The sequence below is a fragment of the Pyrgilauda ruficollis genome, unplaced genomic scaffold (assembly GCF_017590135.1).
Source record: "Pyrgilauda ruficollis isolate IOZ18807 unplaced genomic scaffold, ASM1759013v1 scaffold53, whole genome shotgun sequence".
Taxonomy (NCBI): Eukaryota; Metazoa; Chordata; class Aves; order Passeriformes; family Passeridae; genus Pyrgilauda; species Pyrgilauda ruficollis.
Genome location: NW_024526933.1, coordinates 1,531,869 through 1,550,578, shown reverse-complemented (window position 1 = coordinate 1,550,578; position 18,710 = coordinate 1,531,869). Strand labels below are relative to the sequence as shown.

The 18,710-nt window shown below is 46.5% G+C and overlaps 2 protein-coding genes across 4 annotated transcripts in view; one reads left to right on the top strand and one right to left on the bottom strand.

Annotated features, from left to right (window-relative positions):
• Positions 1 to 477: 477 nt before the first annotated feature.
• Positions 478 to 7,356, bottom strand: ZNF367 (zinc finger protein 367). Its single transcript, XM_041480785.1, has 5 exons — positions 6,997 to 7,356; positions 5,913 to 6,063; positions 4,133 to 4,252; positions 3,623 to 3,761; positions 478 to 3,041 (listed from the first exon to the last, which is right to left on the bottom strand). Exons 1-5 carry the CDS (start codon positions 7,354 to 7,356, stop codon positions 2,801 to 2,803), a joined length of 1,011 nt encoding a protein of 336 aa, XP_041336719.1. The 3' UTR covers positions 478 to 2,800.
• An 8,073-nt stretch (positions 7,357 to 15,429) lies between these two features.
• Positions 15,430 to 18,710, top strand: part of HABP4 (hyaluronan binding protein 4) — a 30,186-nt gene continuing 26,905 nt past the window's right edge. For 2 of the 3 annotated variants that reach the window (XM_041480714.1, XM_041480713.1), the window contains exon 1: positions 15,563 to 15,980. In XM_041480714.1, the coding sequence (XP_041336648.1) occupies positions 15,689 to 15,980 (292 nt within the window). In that variant the 5' untranslated portion in view covers positions 15,563 to 15,688. Of the gene's footprint in view, positions 15,463 to 15,562; positions 15,981 to 18,710 lie in introns of those variants that run through there. The other variant, XM_041480715.1, reaches the window with a different exon arrangement.

The window sequence follows — 18,710 nt, the reverse complement described above, 5'->3', positions numbered from 1 at the left end:
CCTGCCGGGGGCGCTGCCGCCGCCGGGGCCGGGCGCCCCGCCAGAGCGGCCTGCGGGCTCGGCGGCGGGGCAGGCACCGCGCGGGGCGTCCGGCGTGCCGCCTCCGCAGCTGCCGGTCCCCAGAGCGCCCGGCCGTGCTGTCAAAGCAGGCCGGTGGCAAAGCGGGGCCTCTGGGGCCCGCCCGCGGAAGGGAGAGGCGCGAGCCCCGCGGGGACAGACGGCAGGGACACTGCTGCGGCCAGCCCTTAGCACCCCCAGAGCTCGGCCTGGGCTTCGCACGGAGGGACGGATTCTCACGAGTTCCTGAAACTGTAAAAAAACTATTTGCCTCGGGTGGTTTAACTTGTGTCAAATTTCAAGGGACAGGGAAAATAAACACCTTAAACCTTCTCTGCAACAAGTCGGGCTGTCAGAAACAAGGAAGAGGCCGAGTATTTAGTAATTACCAAACAGCACACATTAAACCTGAAAATTAAATCAAGTTTTTATTCAAAGCATCTATTAGAATGACAGCACATCAACTCTTCTGCTTTTAACTCATGCCAAACTACAACTTAAATCTTTCAAAGCACCAAACAATTTCTTGTATGTAATCACTTAATAAAACAAAAAGCAGTCTTCCACATCCCATCTTCATCTTGTCATGATCCAAAACTGCTTCAGCTGTCTGAATTTGTCTATGGCAAAGTACAATCCAGTGTACTTGTCATACTTCAAAGACCTGAGGAAATATTCTGGCTGACTGAAAAGAGAAATTTAAAAACCTCAAACCCAACAACAAAAAACACCCACCAAAAAACCCACAACCAATCCTGATGAAGTAATAGTCCAGTCTGTAAGTGGCTGGTAATTACAGTCTTCTGCCCCGTGAAATACTACTCACTCAGGAGGAATTCTGAGTTATGATTCAGAATTACAACAGATGTACGTTCAGGGCTCATTTTGGGATCAGACTATTCACATGAAGCCAGATGAACAGTCAGAAGCACTTAATATCTTTTAGAAACCCAAAACCTACATACATTAATGAATTACCAGTTTTATGTAGGCAAAGAAACCTTGTATGACTAGTGTCTACTATTTTTTTCAGAAGCTGAAGCAGAAGTTAAACCGTATCACTGGTGCAAAATTATTTACAATCAATGAAAGACATTTTCTTCTTTTAAATTATTCAATTACTTTTTAGTTAAGTGCATCAACACAGGATTTAAACAACTTGGGTTAATGAGATTTTCAACCACAAAAGGTTATCAGAGAACATACTTCAACAGCTGCAGTTTCTGATGTAAAACCCCTCTACTTTTCTGGAACAGCTGTATGCAATCTGGTCAGCCTACATCAAGTGATTGACAAAATGTTTTCTTCTTTTTCAGTTCAAGTGAGAGGGAAAGAGGCTTTCCCTTCTCGTCTGAATTTCCTGACTTCTAACGAGAGGAAGAAGTTAAAGCAAGCAGGTCAGTAAATACACATTATTAATATCCCCTTAAGCAGTAGCTTAACAACAACAACCAACAACAAAACAACGCACAAAAATTCCAATCTGAAACAAAGTTTTGTTAGGATATTAGGAATCTCTGGCTGCCTTCAAAGCAAAAAAAAGATCACCAAGAGACAATGCTACTGAAAGTACACAACATTCACAAAGTGACAAGATACCCTGTTAAACATTTTATATCAGCATCTGAGTACTAGGCAGCATTCTGCAACTTCATTTATTTGGGAAATATATGAAATCACACTGTTAACACACTTGTAACTACCTCTGGAAGCCTATTTTCTAATTGTATAGTGAATACTTTTCCGCAGTGTTTATTTTATAGCTGTGCTATGGTTAGTGAACAAAAAATCGGCACGTTATGCTGGAGTAAAGCAGTAAGGTGGCTTTATGCACAGTAAGTATGGAGGCTTCTATTTGCTAATCATTATAAAAGCAATACTTTAAAACTTAGTGTTTGCTAATAGAAGACCTAGAATAGTTTACTACAAATTCATACCACCCTGTAAATAACCCCTTTATTAACAAAATCGAGTGCCAAATCACTACAGGGCCCAAAAACCTGAAAAAATATTACCAGTTCTTTACCTTTTTCTAGACTTTGCAAGACTAATCATTTTCACATAAAACAATGTGCAAAACTTCCCAACTACACATGTTAGGAATAACAAGTGCTACCAAAAGATTCTGCTGAAATCAAATCAAAAAAATGTGAAGCAGCAAAGTCAAGCCTCATACCTTGAGCAGTCACAGTGAAGATATTCCCTGCATGAAGCATTTTCTTTCCCTGTACAAGCTGAAATAACTAACCTCTGCCCTTTGCCTTGGAGATGCTAGGTAAAGATATACTGATATGAAAAACATGGTTTCATTGCTGTTTAACAATATCCCCAGACTCATCACTTTGCTAGATAGTCAGATAAATACTTTTTTGTCAGCCCTCTTTGGCCACATGTACCATCCTGCTAATCGCGGACACTTTTTTCAGGAAGTGTTTCCTGTGAAATCTGCTTCAGATAAATGAGTTAACCTTGCAAAATCTAGCTTCCCATGACACATAAATTTGTCAACCCTGCCTTATGCAGTCCCATATTTACAAAATACTTAGAAATTTTACATCTGTCTTCTACCCTACCAAAAGTGCAATTCTCTCACCCCATGTTATGGGGCAACAACATTCTTCATAAATTCTACAGAATAGCAGCCTATTATAAGCAAATAAGGTGCTTAGCTTATGCTTGGGATCTAACTGGTTAAGTAACACCAGAAAGTACATTTTTTATGGGCAGAGACTACTCCTCCTATTTACTGTCGCAGGGGTGCCACTGCTAAGTTTGCCAGCTCAATGAGCGCCAGCGCGCCATGCATGCGCTCACGCTGCTCCTGGAGGCGACGGTGGCGGGCAGCTGAATGAGCGCTGTTTTTCTCTTCATCATCCTCTTCATCAGACTGAAGATACTCCATTGGGTCCTGCTGTTCCTGATCTGTTTTCTGGATTGCTTTGGTCTTCAAAGCAGGAGCACGCTGCTCTCTTGTCTCCCAGTACCTATAACATCAAACGTGAGGAATACTTGTAAAATACACACAGTTGACTCGCACACCAACAATTCAAAATGGGCAAAAACCTCCCAAGAACTAGCTTGCATCCAGCTGGGCATTGCACTTGGCTTTACCTTTCAGCCCTTATATGGTAGTATTTAAGCTGTCAGAAACCTTCTTTATTCAGTATTTTAAGTGTAAAATGCCCAAGTGAACATCTGTGACAGACTTCTTGTCTCCGTGGTGTTCTCAGCAGGCATTTCTTCCTAGGCATACTGTACCCCTCACACAAATGCACATTCAGCGAAACTGTAGCACTAGGTATTAAAGTATTAGCAGGTGTTGATCAAGCAAAAAAAGTATTTAAGCAGAGAGCAAAAACAAAACAAACCAGTAAGAAAAAAGTCTCATAAGGAACTTTGTCTTGACCAGGAGTTCATAATTCTTCAAGGAGAGGCAAGGCTGTGCTGATGTGTACTGGAAGAACATAGTTTTGCTTTCTTGGGGTGTAACTATCCCAAAGAGTAAATGCTGTGTCAGACCACTCTTTAAGTATTTTGAGAAAGATGGCACCATGAGGAAACTTACTTTGCTAGCCACTCGGCCACAGCTTTATTGTCAGCCGTCTCCTTCTTACTCAGCCTGTCCGTGAGCTCTTCCCTCTTCAGTCGGGCATAGGGATGTTTGGGACAATGACGGTTTGCATGTGTGAACCTGCTTAAACAGCCTTAAAAAACCACAGAGTGACAATGAAGAATGTGTTATAGAAAGCAGCCAACCAAAGAAAGTGTAGCATCTGTGGAACAGAAATGCCACTGAATCCACCCTTCCCCATTTCCAAAACCCTAGGTTTTGTTGAAAACCAAAGGCTCTAGGTTCATAATGTGCCCCATTATTTTATACATTAGTATCCACTGACAGAGAATGTATGCAATCCTTAGATACATACTTGCAGAATTAGGCAGATTCTGAAAGGCTCTTCCCTTCCCTAAAAGTTCCACCAAATTTTAACTCCAAAGCTTTTGCCGTGTGAACATGCATACATTTCCAATATTAGTCTGACCCCAGAAAGCTCCAAATCGTTCTCTGATGACTTACCATTCTCTGAGCAGACAAAAGGCTTCTCTCCTGTGTGGAGACGCTGGTGAGTTTTGAGCTGCCCACTCTGTACAAAGGCTTTCCCACAATCTGGGTAGTCACATAAATAAGGCCTTTCACCTGAAAGTAGTAACAGAAGAGATTTGTGAAAGATGACTAGAAGCACCATAGTACCCAGTGGCAGTCCCTGGCTTCAACCTGGCGCAAGCAAGCTCTCCTTTTACCCACTGAGAAACTTGCATATACTTAAAAAATCCAGGAGTACTTAGAAGTGCATGCTCTATGCTACTGAACAATATACTTATTTCCAAAGAGAAAAAAAATTGTACTTTTCCTTGTCATATTTTCTGATTTAAGACTCTTAGATAGCACTCCATAAGTCTTGTGAAACTGTGCAGAGCAAGAAATATGGACAAGTAATTGGACAAGTAATGTAATTCAGGTTGTAACCAGAAAAATTTTATCCTTACCATAGCCTGAACTAGGGTAAAATATCTGAGGTCAACATTAGTACAAGATTATAGAAATATCTCATTAGCAGAAATATCTCATGTTTAAAAAAAGTTATAATGATGGAGGCTGCATGAGAAACTTATTCCAGATTTAAGTTTTCTTAAATCAGTCATCAAGGAAGGGTTCTCCATGCACACTGCAACCAGAAGAACAAAGGTAGGAGGTGTCTCCTTCCTCAAGTGGATCTGACTGCACACACTACACAAAGGTATGCCATGCCATTGCCCTCAGGAAGGCAACAAAATGAGGGTGAGTCTGGCTCACTAATTCAGAGGAATGACAGGGAAAGCTCTACTCAGTTAAATAGTTCTTACAAGTTCAACACATTGTAGGACCAAGTGAAATAACATATTTTTACCAAAAAATGAGGAATGCTGCTGTTTAATATCATTATCTAGATTAGTCATAGTGACCTGAGCCAGAAGGAGATGGTGAGAGCCAAGGCTTTTTTGGGATTTTGTTTGGTTGGTTTGTGGGAGTGCTGGTGTTTGTGTCTCTATTGTGAGCTACATTTGTTCATATTTTATGGCAAACACAGTGTTCTGTTGAAGAAACAAAATATATTTGCTTGGTTTAAAAAAAACCCAAACAGCATCTTGAGTTTAAGCTCAGCTGAGTATTGAGCAAGTTCATCATACATTTTAACCTAACTGCAAATCACTTTCTAAATACAGTTCAGTAAATTAGCATGACTTCCTCCACCCCAGAAAATTAATTCTAGGTGGTGGGAAAAACAACTGGGTGGTGATTTTAAGCATGTGGACTCTTCTCTCAATATTTAAGCACACTTCCTAGGATGTGACAATCCTGAAGTTGCCAGCCACTTTTTAAGTTACTGTAACCTCTTAGAGCAGAACTTCAGTTGTGATGTGAAAAATACATCAGCAAGGAGAAAACAAATCACAAAGAAGAGGCAATCAGAATACAAAGTGCTACCAAGCTCAAGTGCAGAGGACCAAGCCCAAGACTAGTTCTCTTTCTTCTTCAAAGTGCGTCTGTGACATCGACAGATAAAATGTTTACACATTTGACTACACTATTACAGTCCAAATTGCTGCTACACTTCCCCGTGACAAATATGGCTACAAAGACTTTGACTGACTTACAAGCACTGGGAGCAAAGTATGGTTAATTTAGGATTTACAATATTATCATAACAGGTCAAGTTCTTTGGGGTTCCTTTATGTTTGTTTGAGGGGATTTAATTCCTTCATTCATGCTTCCTAAGTGGCTCTCCCCAAGTTATTCACACCTTCCTTTTACTCACCGGTGTGAGTTCGTTTATGGGCTTGCAGTGACTTCTCTCGTGGAAAGACTCTGTTGCAAATATTGCAGCGTATCCTGCTGGAAGAGTGCTCTCCTTCACTGATCAGGTCTCGGACGGTGTCTGCTCTGGGACGGCCACGTCTTATTCCATCCTGGGTGTAAATAAAGAGGCAACTAAACCGAGGCACTTACTCTCCGGTGCAGTTTGGCCAACTGGCACAGCATCCCCATGTAGCAATGGCATGACCAAGGATGGTGCTGTGACAGCACAGAGCCACACCAGACTGTGCCCAGCCCATTCCTAAAGACCCGAGGCAGGAGGGGAGATGACAGGCTCGGGGAGAAACTGACAACAGGATCACAGAATAGGTCAGGTTGAAAGGGACCACAGTGCTCCATCTGCTCCAACCTCCCTGCTCAGTCACTCTGGAGCACATGGCACAGGACTGTGTCTAGGCAGTTCTCAAGTATCTCCAGGGACAGAGACTCCAAAACCTCTCTGGGCAACCTGTGCCAATGCTTGGTCACCAACACATAAAGAAATTCCTCCTCATATTGAGGTGGAATTTCCTGTGTAGCAGTTTTTGCCTACTGCCTTTTTTTCCTACAGCTTGTCACAAGCAGATCCTAGCTCCATCTTCTTGGCACTCTTGTAAGATACTCATATCCATTAATAAAGTCAGCTCAGTCGTCTCTTCTTGAGGCTGAACAGGTCCAGCTCCCTCAGCCTTTCCTCATAAAATAACTGCTCAGGTCCCTGAATAATCTTTGTTGTCCTACACTGAACCCACGCCAGGAGCTCCATGTCTCTCTTGTACTGAGGAGCCCAGAACGGGACAAAGCGCTCCAGATGCGAGGAGAGAGAGGATAAGAGCTTTTTCGATGGCGAGGGTCGTTTATTTTTTTATTTTTTAAAGGAAGGAGGATGAGCATCCACTCCGTACCCCGCTCTTCCCCGCGGCGCGCGCGCCGTTGCCGGAAGTGACTTCACTTTAAATGCCCGGGCGGAAGCGCGGGAGGGGCGCGCGCCGCGGAGTCACCCTGTAAGCGCGCGGCCCGCCCGCCCCCGCCCGCCGCGCCCTCACCTTCAGGTGCCGGTGCCGCCCGCCGCTCCCCGGGCTTCCCTCCTTCTCCTCGTCCCCGCCGGGGACTCTGCCCGCTCCCCCGCGGGGCGGCGGGAGGGCTGACGGGCCGGCGGTGCTGTCTCCGCCGCCGGGGCTGAGGGTCACGTTGTGCGCGTTCTCGCCCCAGCGCCAGGGGTAGACCATGAAGTCGCTGAAGCCGGGGCTGGTGGGGACGGGCGGGACGGGCATCGGCTCCTCGCTCCCGCTCCCCCCCGAGGAGGGCTTGATCGGGGTGGTTTTGATAACGGAGACCAGGACGCGCTTCGGAGAGTCCTGGCAAAAAATCACCGGAGGGGGGCCCGGCGGGAGCCGCTCCGCCATCGCCGAACCCTCGCGGGCAGCGGCGAAGGGAGCGCAGAAAGAGAGTGAAAGGAGGGCGCTCCGCGACGGCACGGCCCCGCAGTCCGCGCCCGTGTCCCGGAATGGGCCGTGCAGCTCCACGGAGGTCCCGCGACCGTCGCCACCTGTCGCCGCCCGGGCTCGCCTCAGCCGCTCATCACAGAGGACGGCGGCTCCCTATGGTCTCGGTGGCTTGCCTTCCGCACCCCGCCGCCTCCACCGCCACCCCCGAGCGGATCCGCCAAGTCAGCGGCGGCTCCCGGCCATGGCAGCGGCCGGAGCGAAGCAGTCACAGCGTCCCCGCACCTTTCCGAAGCGACGCCGGCCCCGCTGGCAGCCCCGGTCCCGGCGATGCCCGAGGAGGAGCCGCCGCCGCCGCCGCGATACCTCCGCGCTCGCAGCCCGGGCCGAGCCCCAGGTTTTCCCGCGTTACGTTTCGCGCCCGAGCGCAGCCAATCACCCGGCCCGGCGCGAGTGTCACGGGGAGTCTGTTCCCGCCGGCCAACCGCTGGGCGGGAAAGTCGGCGGCCGCGCCTCTAGGGGCGGGGCCTGAGGGCGAGGCCCTGCGGCTGCTGCCATTCTATTGGGCAGAAACCGGGCTCACGGCCCCGCCGGAGGCGCTGATTGGCTTGCCGAGGCGGGGGCGGGGGGAGGCAGGGATGGCACGCCCGGGCCGGTTTGGCGCGCTGCGGCTGTGGGCGGGCTGCGCGGGCCAATCCCGTGGCGGCGCAGCGGAGTTGGCGCGCCCGGCGGCTTAAAGGGGTCGCCTGGCGGTGGGACCGCGGGTGGTGGCTTCCCTTCCCTGGGGCGGGGGAAAACTCTTTCGTTTCCCCTGCTGGAGCCCTGCCCTCAGCGGCGGACACTCCTGGGAGCGAACCTACGGGCTGGGAGGGTACTCCAGTGAGCTGCCTCCGCGGGGATCTTAGGGCGGGCGGGGTCGGGCCGACCCGGCCGTTATGGCGCTGGCGGGGCCGCCCGGGGAGACGCCCCGTCCAGCAGCGGTGACCGTGGCAATAGGGCACTCGTAGCTGTACAGCTACATGCACCGGTCCCGGGGCTGTGAGAAGTGTACAGGAGACGTTGTCACGGCCCTCGACTAGGGAATTTTAGGAGGTTCTTAAGGCAGGTGGTATTTTAAGAGGATGGTGCCCGACTTTATTCAGTGGTACCCAGCGACAGGATGAGGAGCAGTGGCCCTAAACTGAGACATGAGAAGCTTCACCTCAACGTAACAACTTCTTTACATTGAGTGCGGTAGAGAACTAAAACATAAGAAGTTTCCCCTCAACATGAGGCTGCTCCAGTGTGAGAACATAACTTGCATTTATTACATTAGTAACTAAATTTTGAGGCCAGTATCAGGAGCACAGAGAAGCCACGGAGCTGTAAAAATGATGAGGTTTTTTTCCCCAGGTCTATTTTGTTCGCAGTTCATATGCTGCTGACTGCTGCCTTATAAGAGTGTTGGCAAACATCATGACTGAAAGGAACAAGAAAGTCCAGGGAAGAGCAGGTTTGCAGCATATGACTGCTAAGTAATGCCCTTTTGGATAATGGGAAAAGCCTATCAGTTCTTCCAATGCAGAGGCTGTAATACGGGGCTGCAGCATTCCTTATCCATCCCGAGATCAGCAGCCCTTTCATTCTGAATTATAGTTGAGTTTGCTTCAACTGCTCTTTTAAACTAACTAAAAATCCTCAAATGTTTGCTTAGGAAATTTTTGTCCATTGTTATGCTATCCCAGCTTCTCAAGTCAGTGTTACATGTTGAAGTCCTACCATTACTATGCCAGGTCAGGCCTTATGTGAAATACAAAGCTGTGTTTCATGTCGGGTACATACAGGCAACGTGTGTATCTGTGTGGGAATAGGAGCTGCTGAGAAAGCTTATGAGTACCCCTATAAATACCAACTAAGCCCCAACTATCGGCGTGCAGTTGCAGGGAAAATTTCCCCTGCTGTATCCAGCGCTGTATTGCTCATAATTTACCATATTAATTAATAAATTGATTGCTGCTTGGATATTGGCCTAGTCAAGCTTCTCATTTATAACACTTATCAGGCCAGAAAGAAAATGTTGCAGCTTGTATCGTTTGTTTCCAAAATGAGCAAATAGTTTTCCACATGCTTGGATCTGACCCCCTTAAAAACTTTTGGCTCTGAAAATAGCCAGCAGTAAATAGTTCTGGTCATATAATGATGTTGTAGTGGAACAGTAATACAGAAAAATGTTAAAATCTACTTTAAAATTTTTAAAAAGGGAGGAAATTATTAATGTTAAAATAATTGCACCCCAAAACCAAACTGCAAATACTCTTCATAACTTTCCAAAACTACATGCCTAATGCTTCAGGTAGTACATGTAGCTGCCGAAGAACTCCAGTGATGGATGGAATTAACATTGCGAGCTGGTGTACAGAACTGTAGATATTGGGAATGGTGCAGTACATTGTGAGCGTGCGCAACTGAATATCTCCATTTTTAGCCTATGCTACCCCAATGTACACATTATGTTTTGTGATAACTTTCAAGGGCCTGGCAGCAGATTAACTTATTTTTCTAATGCCAACTAATAGAATTTTGTTAACAGAGGCAGCACAAGAGAAGGGAGAAGTTAGTTGATGTCACATCTGATATTTTAACTGTTCTGAGCAATATAGTGTTTCATGTTGTAATAGCCATAACCAAAGAGAAGTGAACTGTTTCTCCAGATCCTGCCACTGGAAGAGAAAATGTGCATATAAAATGTGTCTGGCCTTGAGGGCTTAAAACACACTGCTTTTCAGTACACAGTCATAATTATTGTGATGTGCTATTAAAGTAGCTTATGTAAAACATGTTCTAAAGTAATCATCTGAACTGCAGTGTCTCAGCAATATTACATATGTTTCCTTTTCATAGTATTTTGATGCTATGCTACTAGCTTAATGTGTGTTGTGGTTTGACTGTGGCTAGATTCCAAAGCCTCTATAACTTCCCTCTGCAGCTGGAAAGAAATTTTAACAAAAGCTTCATGGGTTGAGATAAGGACTGTGAGAGATCACTCCCAAATACCATCATGGGCAAAACAGCCTCAACTTAGAGATATGAACGGAATTTATTACTGACAAAATCAGAGCAGGATAGTGAGAAAGTAAAATAACCCTTAAAAACTCTTTTACAAGGTGCAGTCCTCCAAGGACAGGCTGCTCCAGCCTGGGGCCTCCCTTGGGTTCACAGACTCTGGTGCCTGGAGCAGCTCTTCCTCCTCCTTCTCCACTGACCTTGGTGTCTGCAGAGTTGCTCCTCTCACGTGTTCTCACCCTACTCTGACCACAATTACATCTGCATAATAACTTTGTTTTATTTCATCTTAAATCTGTTATCACAGCAGAGTTATCACTATTTCTGCCTGGCCCAGTCTTGGCCAGCGGCGCGTCTGTATTGGAGCCACCAGGGATTGGCTGGACATGGAGGAAGCTTCCAGCAGCCTTCCACAGAAACCACCCCTCTAGCCCTTCCCCCTCCAAAGCTTGCCCTTGCAAACCCAATTCAATGCATTAAAGCATTAATATTTTAGTATAGAAACAAGAAAAAGTTCTCTATGAGAGTTAAAGGACCAAAATAATGAAACGTGATACAACCTATAGTCAGATCAAATCCTGCTTATTACAACAAAGCATACCTTTTATCACACATGATATAAGACTGAAATTGTAAAAGGATAGGGAGCAAAAATTCAAGAGACAGCAGGAAATATACCTGCGTTGTATCTAGCTTGTTAGACTCAAGATGGAAATGACCATTAAGGAGTTTGAGGATAGTAAACTTTCAGAGATAAAAACAACTAACTCTGAAACAGAACAAAACATGACAAATAAAGATGAAAAGATGTATTCTACTTCTTTAAAGCACGCACTTTAGATTACGGCCTTTAGGTAGATAATAGCAAACAATCACACTGGATGTAACTTTATTGTTATTTTGTTATAATATGGGCTTATGTAAAACCTTAGCAGTGGTAATAATATCTTTTATCCAAGTATTTATTATTATATTTTTAAAGTTTCTGGATTTCCTGTCTGAGCATTCAGATTCCACTCTAGGAATCACATTCACAACCTGTGAGACTTTCACTGCTGGGACTGAGACCCCTTTGCAGTCGGTGGCTCCAGTGACCTGATGGGTGCCCCATTTGAATCCCTACATGCACCATACTCACACTGTCAGAAGCTTCCTTTGCCATCTTGACCCATGTTTCCCATAGCAGTGTCCCAGATGCTGGGTTCCTTGAAGTATTTTGATCATGATGCAGCGACTCAGTAGCAGCATGTGCTGTTTCTAAGGAATCCCTGGGCTTTTACGCCCTGACAGTCTGTGCGCCCACCCTTCATGCCCCATGCACTTGCCTCTTGGTCCAGTGGTGATATTTTGGCTGAGGTCCTCTCCTTGCTCATTGGGTCCTGCAGAGTCTCTAGGTGACTGGCCACCCCCACCCCTACGAGCTAGCACCAAGGTGCCCTTTGTTAGTAGAAGGTCAGTGCCTGTTCCTGGCTCATTTGATGGGCCCCAACCATTTGCTGCCAGCCAGGACACAGTGTCCAGCTCACAAACAAAGCTCTCAGCATTAGGTGTACTCCTTTATAGGCACATCCATCTTTGGTGATGCAGCTCTCTTTTTTGCTTAAGACTTCATGTAATCACTTTTGCACAGTAGAATTGTGTTGCTGGAAAATGTATCAGATAGCTAGATCCTCTAAGTGACACAGTGTTACCCTCTCTACCTGTTCTGGTGCCCTGCCCACTAACGGCACCTTGAGCCATGTGATGTGCTCAGGATGTGTCTCCCTCAGGCAGGAGAGATGTGGGCACTAGAAAATGAAATGTCCAGGGATGAGAAAGTATGAAAGGTCAAGGACAGGATGACCCTTGCTGGTGATTAGATATTTAGCTGCAAAGGTCAGAGAAACACCAGTCACCATTCTCAATTCTGTCTCTTGTAATTAGGCACTTTTGCACCTTGAAAAAAAAAAAAAAAAAAAGAAAAAAATAAGCAAGGGCTGTTTTGGTAAAGATGCCATATTCCATATCTACACCTGCTAGGCAATCTTGTGTAGGTTGCTGTTCTGTGCATGTGAAAAATCCACTTGAGGAGAGAATGTGGATGGAACAGCTACTTAGGCAGGCAGCCCTCATCCTCACTTAACATGAGTCACCTGTTGTCAGAAAGGTTAGGCACCTATGCCCTGTATTACAACTATGAGATTTAGGCTTTGCGTGCAAGTATGTAATCATGCTGAAGCCATTGCTATTTCTTAAAATTCCAGGCAGAGCACTTGCTTACACTTTGACAGTAAAATTCAGGTTTTCCTTGTCTGTCTCTATTGTTTGTGTAAGTATGTAACTCGACAATCACACACTGATTGCACATAGTGAAAAGCTGTGAAAGGAATGAGAGGGAGGTGTTTTTACAAACAAATTGTGGGCCTGCTGGTAGATAGAGCCAGATACTGATAGGTGAAAGAAGCAATAATAGGAACCACAAATTCCAGAGGAATTCCACTAATTGACACAGACGGTTACTCACCCAAGGCCGCGCTAAATTCCTGGAGTTAGAGAAAAATAACAGAGACACAAAGAAAAGGGAAGGGGGGGGGGGGGGGGGGGCACATTAGGNGCAGGGGGGGGGGGGGAGGATGCACATTAGAAGAGGGTCTGTATTAGGCGATTTGGGAAGTCTGTACCTCTCAATTACCTAAGACAATGGGGAAAGAGAGAAGGAAATGGGGCCAAGAAATTAGGATAAAAGGGAGGATACATCCCCCAGCAATTTGAGAGATCCCATGGGGAATTGCCCCATGATCTCTCCTTTTATTCATGAACAAAGCTATGGAACTCCACTGACTCTTTTTTGGACATAAAAACCTCTGGCATTTTGGATTAATTTTCCTGACAGCTGCAAGCAAAAAAGAGATTGCAAATTACTCTCATTTGTCATTGAAGACTTTTAATCAGTTTGGAGGTTGGAATCTCTTACAGAAATTTTGTTTTGATTGACAGCTCAGAGTATCGGAAAACTAAAGATTTTTCTAAATCTTTACATTAATTTTAGAAAAGAGAATTGTACAGATAAAGACAAGATATATTTATAGCAAACACTGGTTTTGGCTGTCATTGTGGAATCTCTCTGAGCGGTTAGACTTTTTTTTCTTCTTTTGAAGGTTCACCAAAAAAAAGCCAAATCCCATGGAACACCAAATCTCTAATCTTACTGCTGAAATATATCTGAATTTCTCATATTCATTCCTCTCCAGAGATACTATGACCTTCAAAGTACCTATTAAAGTTGTAAGGACATTACAGTCAGTGGTGGCACTGACTAATGATGTTAGTCTGTCATCTTTCATATGCAGCATAACTTTGATTCAAACTTGTAGAATATTTAAATAAAAATATTTCTAAAATTTCTAAAAAACTTTCTGGATACAACGTGTACTGAGGAAATCTAGTGTAGATGCTGCAATTGATACCAAAAGGCTCCAAAAAGATCTGCAAATCTTTGGCAAGATTTTTGACATGCTGTACTAATGTGATGTCGTTAATGTCTTTCTCCAGATTAGTACACAACAATGTAGCTTTCAAGTTTCTTCTGGGTAGCTACATTTTACAACATAAGAACTGTGCAGAAATAATGATATTTTTCTTTTGTTGACTGATATTTTTCTGCTTTAAATTTGAAGCATTTCAGAGCCTGAGAGATTTGACTCAACTACCAGGATTTTGTAAAGCTCTTTGCAAGCAGATAATTGCCTGAAGTTACTGTTATTGATTCCATGCAAAACAGTTTGTGATCTCTTGAATTAAATTGAAACTTGAAAAGGCACTAAATCCAATTAAATTAGTTTTATTCTGCAGTGAGCATGCCCGGCAAAAGTGGGTCTACATGAGAGCCAGGAAAGATGCAACGACTATGTTCTAGGCTTGGAATAATCTGTAGAGGGTACACCTTATTGTGTTTTACAGTGGTGTCCACAGACTTATCAGCATCCCAGAATGAAGAGAGAACAGGGCCGTCTTTAATCCTGCCTTTTGAAACATAGCAAGAATTCTGATACTGTTTCAAGTTACTGTGATAAGGATAAAATTAATTTCAAAAGCAGGTGGTATATACAGTGAAGTTATCATGATAGAGGAAGTGTTAGTTTCGCATGAACGATCGAAATAAAGACAGCCTCATCACAGAAATCAAGACTGCAATTGCCGTTCTTTGGGCAATTGTGGCTGAAGGGCTAAGATTTTATTGTTACTGTGGCTGTTAAAAGAGGCACTGATGTTTCGCCCGCCCAGGTGCCCGTCCTCTGCGGAAAAATGCCTTGATGAGTTTCCTGGCATGTCACTCTTGGCCATATTTATTGAGACATTTTTATTTTGAGTCAGCGAAAGTACTCGCAGCTGGGTCCAGAACTGTGAGCAGCTGAAAAGGCCCCTACAGGCGCGCTGCACTGAGATCTGTCACCGCGGGGGCTCAGTGGCGGCCGGGGAGCCCCACGCTGGCTGTGGCTGTTGGGAGCGGCTCTCCGCGTTCACTGAGTGCCGCACGCCCCGCGCAGCGCTGCGGCAGCGCACCGCGGGCGTGCCGCCGGACGGGCCCGCCGCTCTTCTCGCTACAAGGGGGCGTTTCGGACCCGGCTACCTCATCCAAGCGTGTCGGCCACCTACAGCAGAGCTACCCGGGGGAACTCCCAGTGTGAGCGAGCGCCTCTTTCGTTGGTGCCACTTGTTCGAGGATGTATGTTGTACCGAAAGACCCGTGGCAACGCCGTTTGCGGTGGCACCGCGTCTGAGGCGCGGCTGCCGGAGAACGGCCCCACACGGGCGGCGCTGCCGGGCCGGCGGGGCCCACACCTGATGAATAATAGAGCGGCGCACCTCATTGGTTAACGGCTGTGATTGACAGCTCCGGCCTTGCACGGTAATTGGCCGCAGCTGGGCACGCGGGGCGGGGCGGAGCCTGGCGCCGGGATTGGCTGCTCTGTTACTCTCCGGTGTCGCGTGCAGGCGGTGGGCGGGCTCGGCCGCGCTTATAGGCGGCGGGGACGGCGGTGGCGGGTGCGCTGTGGGGCTCCATTGGCTGCTGCGGTCCGGCCGGGGCTGTGCGAAGCTGCGGCGGGCCGCGTCCCAGGGGCGACGCGTGGGTCGGGCTGCCGCTGCTCTCGTCCGGCGTGCGCGGTGTTTCGGCCCCGCGAAGCAGCGGCGGCCTTGAGGGAGGGGGCCGGCGGCCGCCGGTGCGCGGGCAGGGGGCGGTCGGGCGAGGCGAGGCGAGGTGGCCGCGCGGATGATGACGGGGCTGGTGGGCAGCCCGGTGGGTGCCGTCATGCAGGAGAACTTCGGGTGCTCCGTCGCCAATCGCTTCTACCAGCTCCTGGACGACGAGTCGGACCCGTTCGACGTCCTGCGCGAGGCCGAGCGCCGCCAGCAGCAGAGGAAGAAGCGCGACGAGGCGGCGGCCGTCGCCAGGCGAGCCGTGCCCGGCGGCCGGGCGGGCGGCGGCAAGAGGGAGATCCAGAAGGAGCGCAAGCAGCTGGAGAGCTCCCCTGCGCCCTCCCCTGCGGCGCCGCGGCAGCCAGGTACGCGGGCAGCGCCCCGGCGAGGCGGGGGCGAGCGGGACCGGCGGCCGGTTTTGGGAAGGAGGGAAGGCGGTTCCCGGCGCTGCGGTGCCCGGTGCGGGCCCCGCGGCGCGGCGGGGGTGGCTGCGGGCTCCGCGCTTCACCGACCTCTCGGCAGTCGTGGCGTGGCGGGGTTAGCGCTCTCATAGCAGGGCTAAAAAATCCTGGTTCCTGTGGGGTCGTCGTGCTGAACGCACCTCAAAGTCCCCTCAGAGAAAGCAGTGACGTGTGGGCAAGGTCCTGACACGATGCTGCCGAGCACTCTCGGCCGAGGCGGCCTTGGAATATGTAAATAAAAACTTCAGCGTTATCCCCAGAGACAAATGCAAGAGCATCAACTCCTACGCTGCGGCATCTACAGCTTTCATGCTGGTTTATCAGCCCTGTTGCTGCCTTTCATTGCTTGTCATCCTGGGCAGTATCCTTCAGTGTCTGAAGTTTACAGGCGCGTGATTTCTCGGTACCTGTGAGTTTTCTGGCCTTTCAGTGACTTCAGAGTTCTAACGTCTACAGCGATCTGTGCTTACTTTGCCTTGAGCTTGCATTGGTGAACCAGCCTTTGAATGAGGTAGCTCTTCAGCCAGTGTTCAGGAATGGTCAGCTGCTAGGTTTTGATGCGTAATACTGCTTGGGGAAAGAGGGAGTCAGTTGGCTTTTGTACTAAAAATGTCTGTCACAGTCCTCTTTGCAGCTGGAGGCTTCGTGGGCTAGAGCTTCTTGCATTTGGAGCTGATTGCTAGTCTTAGTGAGCTGAGTGTTACTACTTACTCGGTATTGAGCTTCAGGTTGCTGGATTCAGTATCTAAAGTATCTGAGAACTGGTGGATTGTTTCCAAAATTGAGCATCTTTGCGCAGAAGATTCTGGTTTCACCCTCTTGAATTGTAAGTTCCCATTCTCCTGCAGGAAGCAATGAAGCCTAACACATAATCTGTTATTAAGATATTTTCTTCGTGTAGTAAAATCTCCTGTTGAGCTCACAGTAATGGTACTGTGTGTTTTAATGCCCTAGGAAAAGGCCTTTGAATTGAGGTTGTTGCTCCATCAAGTTGTTGGCAGTGCTACGAATTCTATTGCTTAGGCTTACAGTCTTACACTGTTCCCAACATCAGTTAGTTGATGCATTTTTAGCAGTTTGTGGAGCAGAGAGTCTTCAAAGCTAAATAAGTGCGGGATAATGAGCGCGTTTGTAGAGGAAGATATCAACAAGTTGTCACTGTCTTTATGGGCAGTTGTATGAATCTAGTCTTTTTGAGATTTCTCTGCAGTTATGTAACTTAGTCTCCTAAGACCAGTACTCAGACTATAACAGCTTATTTTATTTAAATGTTACTTTATTTACTGTGGCTGTCAACAGAAGTTGAAGGAGTCTGCTCAGTGAACAGCAAAGTCTCAAGTTGTGATGAAAAAGTTCTTGAACAAGAACTGGTGGTTTTCAGTAACTTCCCATTGTAGTATGTGAAGACTATCCTTTACCTCCTGCTTGCCTATAGGTGTCACCATTCTTGGCGGTACACAGTGGCCCTGTGGCTTGTCTTTGACTATTCTCTGCAACCCTGGTATTAAGAAATCTCTTTTCTCATGCAGAGACAACAGGCATGTGCACCTTATTTCAATTTCTTGCAGATTTAAAATGGAGAAAAGACTGCTGACTACAGTACCCTTAGTGAAGGGGCATTAAGATCTATTTTAAGAAGAGTTATTTCTCTTCTATATTTAAAAACACACTTTCTTCTTTAAACACAGCATCTGTTTGGGATTTTATGTGTTTGTCTTAGGCTTGTTAGGAAGTAAGGACTATAAAAGTACAGTGCTTAAGATGCTAAACCAGTGTGGATAGTCAAGACTTGGTCTTGACTGTGTGTTTCTCCTTTGAATGTACTGTCTTAGCAAGTCTCCTCTGAATCGCAGAGAACCCTCTGAGTTAGGGTAAATGCACAAGTGATGATGTAGCTGACAAATGTTAAGCAAGTGGCATGTTGCGAGAAAAATCTTGAGGTTTTTTGGAAGGGAATGGGTCAGCTCTTTATTGGGGCCATACAAAGTTGGTTTGTTACACAGGGTTCAAAACTTCTGTATTTTATAGAAGATTCAGGGGGCTATCAACTTGACAATTGAGAACGATCAGCTTCCTTGTACTCTCACAGTTTGGCATAGCTTCTAATAACAGATGCATTGTTGGAAGAGTACACCTCTGTTTGGAGAAAAGAAATAATATTGAATAAAATTACTAAATTGTTAAACTAATTGCTAAACTTTTAATTTGAAAAAAAAAAAAGAAAAACATACCAAACTTAAGACTTTGTTTCTAGACTTAGTGATTTTTTCCCCCTGATTTTGGGCATAACTACCTCTAACTTCATTCTACCTATTAGTAATTAAACACCAAAAAATAGCATCTAGACCCATCTGAACAGCAGAATCAGATTCTGCTGGTATTACAGTTGAGATGATGGAATTCACTGTATTGAACTAGTGTTCTTGGAATCATCACAGAACAGGGTTGGAAGGATGGCCTGCTCCAGCCTTTCGTAGGAAAGGCAGCCTTGAAGACCTCATCTGCTACCTTGTAGAGTTGCATTTTGAAAGCCTTCTTTGATGGGGGTTTAACCCTGAGAAGGTTGTTTCAATGTAAGGTAGCACCAGAAAGACATTCTAAACACAGATGAAATCTCTTCTTGTGCAGCTTGTC